This window comes from Physcomitrium patens, chromosome 11, assembly GCF_059467195.1.
Source record: "Physcomitrium patens ecotype Gransden chromosome 11, ASM5946719v1, whole genome shotgun sequence".
NCBI lineage: Eukaryota > Viridiplantae > Streptophyta > Bryopsida > Funariales > Funariaceae > Physcomitrium > Physcomitrium patens.
The window spans coordinates 13,432,501-13,442,038 of NC_143420.1; the positions used below are offsets into that span (position 1 = coordinate 13,432,501).

Sequence of the window (9,538 nt, forward strand, 5' to 3'; positions counted from 1 at the left end):
TCACAAATAAATAAATAAATATTTTTGTTTGTTTCCATATTTGCACATTTTTGTGCAAATAAATAAGAATAAAGAAAGGTGGACAATCCAATGGATTTGGCATAAAACTACACACACAGAATCTACAGCACAACTGTTTAAAATCACAACATCAAAGACCCACATTGTAATGTAGTATATGGTTTGTACATAAAAACTAGTTCATGATTACCAAAACTGAAATTAGATATTGTGAAAGTGGAACTATCAAATAATAAATGCCTCTCATTAATACATGTTAGAACTCATGGCATCTTAACGAATCTTTTTAAGAGGTGATTTTGATACCCTCTAAAAAGTAGCCTCTGCATTACTCTCTATCCATTTAAACTTAAAAAGACTTCATGAGCTGCTTCCTCTATCGCTTCTCAAAACCCTTACTTTTTATTCTTGCCTGTAATAAATACACACATAATTATGCAAAATTGCTCAAAAAACATGTGGAGTTTTATGCCCCCAAAAAACTGTACTCTAACCCCACATTCTTTATTACTGTGGATATTATCATCATCATTATCTTACCATTATCTTCCATGCAAACCAAAGGTAATGTTGCTGCATATGTGGTTACATGCAATCGCACTGCATTGAATTAGGAACAAAAGCAACACCCGCTTGCCGCTTGTTAAACCATGCAAAATAAATGGATGCAAGCCAATAAAATTTCAGTCAAAATAGATTGAAAGTAAAAATATGAAAACGACCCAAGAATTATATCAAACCCTAATATGCATGTGCAATGAGAGTAATAATATATACCTGGGTATAATACTCCCCATTCACACACTCTGGTGAGCTCTTTCCCATCTGCCCGGGTTTCTCAGATGGAACCTAATCGGGCAGAGCCGCCTGCCCACTAAAAACATGCGAGAAAGAAGGGGAAAAAGAGAGCGACCAAGGGGGGGAAGAAATCGGGTCTGATTGGGACGGGCCCAGTGTTTGGGTTGTAGCAGGTGTGGGGGTCGGGAGTGGATGACATCGTGGTACGGATGAACGAATGATCATTGGGGGCACTGGGATCGTTCACCGTTAGTGTGCCCGTGAGCAGCAGCCCCTGCTCGTCCAAGTCAAGCACACCAGTGAGTAGTGAGTAGTAAGTGGGGAAGATATGGCAAGAGAGAGAGCGAATCCAGAGGAATATTTTGCATGGAAACGGCTTCCTTGTCAGCTTAGATTCCAAGCTCAAACAGGTACGCAAGTCAATTCCGTGCCAAACCGTCCACCGTCTCAGCGCTACAGCTGTCATCACCCAAGCGGGGGCTGAGCTGGAGTCCTAAGCCGCATTCGCCTCCAGTAGAATGGTGTCTGGGGATCCATTTTATTTAAATAGTGTGGACAATATTTAGAAAGAGCCGTAGAAAGATATCTGACCTGTTTTGTTTGGTCTTATGACACCATAGACGAAAAACGTTGTTCACATACGCCCCGTTTGAGTTTCCCAGATGTGTTGCGCTGCCCATATGCGCTGACAACTAAAAAATAGAATTGCGCAGTTTCTATATAATAATTATTCAGGGAAATCATCTGCAAGTTCCCACAGGGGATATCAAACATTTGCTGCATATTATATTGAATCATTGAAGTCGACGCCGTTGCAAGTCCCTTGCATACACTGTAATATTATTTGTGGGGCAAGGGATCGTAATGTGGATCGGGAAGAGTTCACGCCGCTCAAGCCAAGTGACGGCACCGTTGCCGAGAGCAGAAGGAACCGGGCGATCGATCCATCGTGGATGCTTGCTGCGGAAGCAACGCATGCACGGCGAGCAGCAGCTTGAGTGAGAAACCTGACTTAGGGTTCTGCGCACCATCGGGTTCGAGCTCGAATCGCTGGTTGGCACTCTCACTCGGGGGTGTGATGCAGTTGGACGCATCGGGACGCATCGAAGCTTGGCTGCCGTGGGCGGGGAACCATGCGCGGGGTGGAGGCGGAAGTTGGTCGACACTCGGGGTTGTGGCAGGGCGACGAGGCGGAGGAGGCGAGCTCGGGAATTGTGAACAGGAGGTAGGAGTGATGTCCTCGGTCAACGTCCTCAAAACTTTACGTCCATTGCGATTCGTTTCCTTCCAACTGCTCATCCTGAGCTCATGAGAGGAGGTTCCGGTGGGACCTCGGGGGGCTCGGTGTCCTTTTTTCGCAGTGAAATTTTCAGAAAGGGGACTTGGTCACAGGAAATCACGAGCGAGGAAAGAGGAATCGAACAAAGAAACAAAGCAATAAGAAAGAGGAAAGAAAGAAACACATGAAATTCCGAGTCGTGATCCGAGATCCGAAACCGTATCTTGAACACATAGGAGTATTTTTAGCAGGAAGATGAGAACAAGAATCATCATTGCAAGCCCAATCCAACAACGTGACGTCGAACAGCAATTTGTCCTCTTCTCCCCCCTAGAGATTCCCTCAAAGTGGATCCATGACATAACCTATTTTCCATGAAAAATCACTCCTCCGCCCGCGCTGCCTAAGCGAGTCACGAGCTCCGTTTTCCGAGATCATTGTCCCCTCGGCGCTCTTTCTCCTTCACAGATTCCATCTTTCCGCCGGAGGGATCGAAAGAGCTCGGGTGCAGTGTTGTCCATTTTCGTGATCCGGTGGCTCCGACGCAATGCCCCAGACGCAGCTTCGTGTAAGCATTCTAAGAAAAAGAGCAGCAGGAGCCGTCTTTTACGTCTCCGGATCGATGACTCCCTCATGTGCCATGTGGGATAAAACCTAAAATCCCTCGCGATATCGGCATTACTGTCGCGACCTGTCAGTTATTCTAATTACGAAAATTCAGGGCATCTGATCCAAAATTTGTGTTGTACAAGTTCTTTTGATTAGCTCCCCTTTCGGACGCTCTTTATTGATTGTAGCGCGGTAAAACCTGGCACTGAGATTTTGTCTCTCTCTCGCTCTCTCTTTCTCCCCGTCATTGTGAGAATTCTTTGATAAAGGAGGGATGTTCTGTTTTAAAGATACGTTTCGATGAATCGCTTCAATTGTAATGGTAATTGTGGTTCACTAGTTAACCCTCTGTGTTATTTCACGGTTAACCACACGATTCCTTCCCCTTCGATCAATCTTACTGTTGCCGATGGATAAATTCGTTGCACTGTTCCAGAGGATTTTCCTTGTCTGTGCGTCAAAGGTAAAGACTTCGAAGCATCTCGGTATTGTGGCGTAAAATTGAATAGCTTCGGTGCTAGGGAAAGATTCGGCATGCTTTTAAAAAGAGGATTTCGATTCGGTTTCTGTCTGTCCAAAGGATGAGCTCCACCACCTGAGTCATCATGTTGATCAGCTTAAACTCCGTTCGTTAAGCAAGAATCGTAACTGCGTTTAAGATCTTTCAGGAGAAGGAAGCCGACCTACAATTCTCGACCGCGACGTGGCGGATGGAAGCCAAATTCTTCCCAATAGTGAAAACGCCCGCAGCCGCCTCCTCGCGTCACTTAAGAAGGTGCTGGGACATGGGGACGAGAGAGTGGCTGTGGTGGCGAGTAATTGTGTAACTCGCTCCTCATGCTGCACATTCGTCATCTGCTTCCTCGTCGTCGTCGTCGTCATTGTTGCGGCATTCCAGTCACCGGAAGTTGGCAGCAACCACCGATACATGCGGAACAATCAACTGAGGGATTGAAATTCCACGGTCTTTTTCTCGCCTTCTCTTTCGTGAAGGCAAATAACTCGGTCGCCAATCTATGGCAACCACCGCAGCGCGCCCCTCTGTCCCGCCTCTCATATATAACCACTCGCTCTTCGATTAGCGTTTCATGATGTAGACTCTGTGCGGGCTGCGATACTCCCTCCGAACGCGTGTGGATTCTGCAGAGCATTGTAGTTTCATTACGTTTCTTGCTTCTCACCTCACGTGCTTCGGGGCTAGTTCTCTTTCCAGACTCTCTCCTACAAGCCGCTGTGTGCCATTCGCTGGCCGGAAGTAGTTCCGAAGTGACTTTGGAAGACGGTGGAGGTTTGTATTGGTGTTTGTTGACTTCGGCCTTTGTTGTGGGGCACAGTTCTTTCTATCAACCCAGCTATCTTTCTTTCCTTCTTTTTTTGCTTTTTCCTAGTTTTCTTCTCTTTCAAAGTTTCTGTTCGAGTGGAATTTGGTCAGGCGCGAAGCTCTGCAAGGTGCTGTGCGTTCGTATTGGATACTACGTTCATTTTGCTCACATCTGAAGAATTCGTCTTTCGGAAGTATCTGGAGCTAAGTTTGAGGATTATATTCGAATCGCCGTAATTTATCACATAGATACGGTTCATTTTATTGAGCCTTTCTGTTTTGTTTTCGGGTCAGCGGCGACATAGAAGATAAAAAGGTGAAACAGCCAAAGTTTGCTGCGGTGTGCGTCATTCTGGTAGCTGCACTAGGGTTCGTTCCTTTGAGTTTGTGCGGAAGAAACGCTGAGGCGATCGTGAAGTCTTGTACTCCTGTAGTCTGAGAAGTGTTGTAGATCTTCTGTTGTTGAGGGCAATCCACAACGCATAAAGCACGCCAGGCTTCGGTGGAGGTATATTTTGCACTGTTTCCGGAATTGTTTGGTTCCGATTAGCAGCATGGACGTGTTTTGCAGTTCATCTATCTGTGTTAGACTTCGCATTTTCGTCTAACCGCAGACTCTACGGACACAGAACTGTTTAGGATTTGGTATAAGTTCTACAAAGCCTCGGGGCGATTGAATTGGCACCAGCAAGATGGCGGACGCTGTGGCGTGCAAAACTATGTCGGCTACATCCAATGGAGTGTGGCAGGGAGATGTGCCCGTTCATTTTGCTCTTCCTCTGCTCATCGTTCAAATTGTCCTCGTTTTGGCAATCACTCGGGCGTTAGCTTTTGTCCTGAAGCCTTTGAAACAGCCCCGCGTCGTCGCCGAGATTATAGTAAGTTTCCGAGCACCCATTCTGCATTGCACATTCATCTTGCGCGTCACCTTTTTCACAGGTTTTCATGGTGCTAGTAAATGGCGGTGATTTCTAGTCGGACGTGGCTGTACCTCACGACTGTGATTTTAGAAGCGATTTAATTTTTTTTGGTATGGCCATGCAAAACTAACTGAACGATTGTCTTCGCTTGGGTAAATTTGCAATGGCCTTGCAACTCGACCATTCACTTTTACACATACCGAATATCGTTACTACTATGAGGTCTTCTCACAATCAGCTTTTTCATGTTTATGCGTAATCTGGATGTGTCTAATGGATATTGTATTTGCAGGGCGGAATATTGCTTGGTCCATCTGCTTTTGGACGCAATAAGGACTACCTGCATACGATTTTTCCACATGAAAGTGTTATCATTCTGGAGGTCTTTGCAGACATGGGACTTTTATTCTTTTTGTTCATGGTGGGGTTAGAGCTCGATATGACCCAGATTCGGAAAACCGGAAAGCAAGCTATGTCCATTGCTGCAGCTGGAATCACTCTGCCTTTCGTTGCAGGTGTCGGTGTTTCCTTCGTCCTGCATCTTACAATTGCACCAGAGGGAGCTTTTGGTCCGTTTCTCGTGTTCATGGGAGTTGCTATGTCCATCACTGCTTTCCCTGTTCTGGCACGTATTTTGGCGGAGAGGAAGCTTTTGACTACCGAAGTAGGGCAATTGGCGATGTCAGCAGCTGCAGTTAATGACGTGGTTGCTTGGGTTCTTTTAGCGTTGGCGGTCGCTTTGTCGGGCTCCGGAAGGAGCCCAGCAATTGTTGCATGGGTTCTGTTGTGTGGAATCGCATTTTGTCTGGCCATCTTCCTTGTGGTTCAACCATGCATGCAATGGGTTGCTCATCGATCGCCCGACAATGAGCCTGTCAAAGAATACATTGTAGCATTGACTTTACTTTGTGTTCTCGTTGCTGGATTCTGTACTGATGCGATAGGAGTTCATTCCATTTTTGGCGCGTTTCTGTTTGGACTTGTTATACCTAAAGAGGGTCCTTTCGCAGCGGCTTTGGTTGAGAAATTAGAAGATTTTGTATCTATCCTCTTGCTGCCTCTCTACTTTGCATCGAGTGGACTGAAGACCAACATTGGAGCTATTCACAGCGCGCAATCTTTTGGCCTTTTGGTCTTGGTTATCAGCGTTGCTTGTCTGGGTAAAATTCTCGGAACCTTTGCAGCTGCTAAGGCATGCAGGGTGGATGCCCGCAAAGCTTTAACTCTCGGCATCCTGATGAATACCAAAGGATTGGTGGAGCTTATTGTTCTGAACATCGGTTTAGATCGTGGAGTGAGTTTTCTGCCATCGTTCAACCTTGATGTGTCTTATATTTTGCAATAAGTTCTTCATGGCTTGTATCTTATTTTAAAATTGCTGTCAATTTATCCACAGTTGATGTGGAGCATTTACTTTTTATCAAGATGTCTTGGTATGTTGGTTTTTGAAGGTTGGCTTAAATCGCTGATCTTCCTATCGTCGCTTGTTTGTACATCCAGGTTCTGAATTCGGAGACTTTTGCAATCATGGTGCTGATGGCTCTCTTCACAACGTTCATGACAACACCTCTGGTAATGGCTATATATAAACCAGCCAGGAATCCCACTCCTTACACTCGTAGGACTTTGGAAATGGAGGACTCGAAGGATGACTTGCGAATATTGTCATGCGTGCACGGAATGAAGAACGTGGCTGCCATGATCAATCTTACAGAAGCGACCAGGGGCATGCGCAAACGTACTCTGCGCCTGTATATTTTGCATTTGATGGAACTATCCGAACGTACTTCTGCCATTATGATTGTCCAGCGGGCACGTCGGAATGGGCGCCCTTTTTTCAATCAGAGCAAACATTCGGACAACAAAGATCAAATTGTTGCGGCCTTCGAGACATATGAACAACTAAGCAAGGTAAGGCTGGTTTATCAAGACATATTGTTTCAGTTTCTGTCGTCTGTACTGTAATATCAATGCTTGATTGTTTGGATGTGTGCTACGTTGATCTTTCATCCATCTAGGGCTTCGTTAATCGCTCACGTTTTTTATTTATTTATTATTTATTTTTTATTTATTTTTATTTTTTAAATTAAAAAGTACAAAATACAAAAATTCTATATAACCATGTAAAAATATCTGTATTAAAATGTAATGACCGGTATTCAGGTGACTGTGAGGCCTATGACTGCAATTTCCGGGTTCGACGACATGCACGAAGACATATGTGCGACTGCTGCTGACAAGCGGACTGCCTTGATCATGCTTCCTTTCCACAAATCACCCAGACTGGACGGGCACTTCGATTCTACTCCAGGTTTCCGAACAGTTAATCAGAAGGTCCTCAAGCATGCACCGTGCTCTGTTGCTATTCTAATCGATCGTGGAGTCGGTGGATCAGCCCAAGTGCCTTCCAGCAACGTTGATCACAATGTTGTCGTGTACTTCTTTGGTGGTCCTGACGACAGGGAAGCTCTGGCATATGGTTTCCGTATGGCTGAGCATCCGGGAGTTAAGCTTCATGTTATCCGTTTCCTTTCTCACAGCGTCGTCATGGACGACGGCCATGGAGGATTAGCTTCCGTCGGATCAGAGGTATCTGAGATTGGCAAGACGGAGGTGAGCGATACTCGTTTCCAGTTCGCGATGCATGGTCTGGACCAAAACAGGCAAAGGGAGTTGGATGAAGAAGCCTTGGGCCATGTGCGTAGGAGGCAAGCTTCTGAAGATGGAAGAGTCACATACGTAGAAATGCAGGTATCTGAGCCTCTTGAAGAGGTGGTGAGATTGAGTAGCTCTCGTGAACACGATATTATTTTGGTTGGCCGATCGAGAAGGCCAACGCCATTTTTAGAGCGATTCCGTCGTAAGCACGCAGAATATGCAGAGCTTGGCCCTATTGGAGATGCTCTGATGGCCCCACAGGTACGAGCATCTGTCTTAGTATTTCAGCAGCACGATCATGTGCTTGCCGATCCACTTCCTAATACCTCTGAAACGGAGGCCGTCAAAGAGTTGCAGACCTTCCCATCATCCAAGGAATTGGTGGATCGTAAAGGTGATGTACAGAAGATCGACTTGTCTTCTCCTGACCACCGCGTGTGATATGACCTGCGAAGGTCTTGGCTGGCTAAACCCCTAACGCTGGAGACGCCATGCCATGTTACAAATTGTACCATGTATCGCTTATTGCTTGGACAAGCCTCTTTGTAAAGAAGGATAATATATTCTGCTTGAAATTCTTGGTTTAAAAAGAGTGTGCAATGTGTTATGTCACAACCTATTCTGTCATGTGATTGCAACCACACCTTATAGTTTGAATGCAAGCACATTTCAGGTTCACAGCACAGCTTTACAAGCACTGTACTATCAATATACAGATTACAACATAGTCTGCCAACTACACGCTGACCTTCTAACCCTAAAAGTGAAAGTGTGCATCTAGTTCTCAATCGATGCAGAAGCTTATAATTGCATCAGATCTTGCCGAGCTTCAGTGCGCGCATGCTTCAAGACGCAATTCGCATTCATTGAACCTCGATTTTTACATCGATCAGGATGAGAAGTATGTTTCTATTCACTGTTACGTGTCATAACAGTACAGCTTGGTCAGTTAACAAACTACTGGATAATAAAGTCAGATGATTAGTTAGGCATTTGTGATATGTAATTTTGATTATTGCCGTTGCTCTCACCAAATTATGTCTGAAATTCAGGCTTCTCTTTGTGGGTCACTGTCAGGCACAGAGACCACATCTTCATCGTACTGAACATGAGCTTTTTCAACCAAAATCAGACTGGCCTGAGTCGATTCACACAAGATAGATTCTTTTTATCTATTTCGATGTTGATATGTTTCTATGTTTTGATGGAATGGATCTGTCACCTTTCTCATTAGTCGTCAACAGCTAACAGCTCTCGATCACCACATTGTATGAACACAATGCATTCTTACTGAGCAGAATTACCACGACAAGGTCACATTTGCTGTGGCATTCTGGTACTAGAATAGTATTCATTTGTGTAAAGTTTGTAACCACTTCGTGAAATTGTCAAAATTAGTGATGACATGTTAACTGATACTATCTTCTCCAAAGCTGCTCTATTGGATGAGAGATGTTGATTTTTGAATGGAAAAGTCGGGCACGTGCTTCTATGCACTGCATTTCATAGTTAGAGTGAAAGAAGTGCAAACAAGGCAATGGGTGCCCAGCCAGGCACTCTAATACAACAAGTGTACAAATAATTGATGCAAAGAATCATTGAGTGTGCAAAGGACATGCATAGAAGCTAGTTGATGCAAATCACACTAAAAATGGACTGTTTTGTATGAAGTTTTTATCCAACCCTAATCATGTTTTGCTCATTGGGTTATTCTATTACATCATGCTTTGTTAGATTAGGCTAGGTTGTTGTTTAGGATTAGAGGTGCTCCTAATAAGAGACACTTTAGTACCAATGCAGTCACCGCCTATCAAAGACATGAACCTCAAAGAACTAAAATATTAATATTCTCTTGTATCACTCAAAAAGTTTAAAAAATTACTTAAAGATGATATAGTATTAAACTAGAATGGCTATTGCCAAAGACAAGAA

General features: G+C 44.6%; 2 protein-coding genes and 1 long non-coding RNA gene across 3 annotated transcripts; 2 read left to right on the forward strand and 1 right to left on the reverse strand.

Moving 5' to 3' along the window:
- Positions 1-2,263: 2,263 nt before the first annotated feature.
- On the reverse strand, positions 2,264-3,637 carry LOC149988157 (uncharacterized). The gene is made up of 2 exons (XM_090254362.1): positions 3,391-3,637; positions 2,264-3,302 (listed from the first exon to the last, which is right to left on the reverse strand). Exons 1-2 carry the CDS (start codon positions 3,635-3,637, stop codon positions 3,061-3,063), a joined length of 489 nt encoding a protein of 162 aa, XP_090110488.1. The 3' UTR covers positions 2,264-3,060.
- Positions 3,638-3,806: 169 nt separating this feature from the next.
- Positions 3,807-8,196, forward strand: LOC112288403 (cation/H(+) antiporter 18). The gene is made up of 5 exons (XM_024532529.3): positions 3,807-4,536; positions 4,658-4,906; positions 5,241-6,242; positions 6,449-6,859; positions 7,112-8,196. Exons 2-5 carry the CDS (start codon positions 4,721-4,723, stop codon positions 8,045-8,047), a joined length of 2,535 nt encoding a protein of 844 aa, XP_024388297.1. The 5' UTR covers positions 3,807-4,536; positions 4,658-4,720; the 3' UTR covers positions 8,048-8,196.
- Positions 8,197-8,341: 145 nt separating this feature from the next.
- LOC149988158 (uncharacterized) lies at positions 8,342-9,201 on the forward strand. The gene is made up of 2 exons (XR_016505572.1): positions 8,342-8,507; positions 8,684-9,201. It is a non-coding gene; the product is annotated as an uncharacterized LOC149988158 (long non-coding RNA).
- Positions 9,202-9,538: the final 337 nt, after the last annotated feature.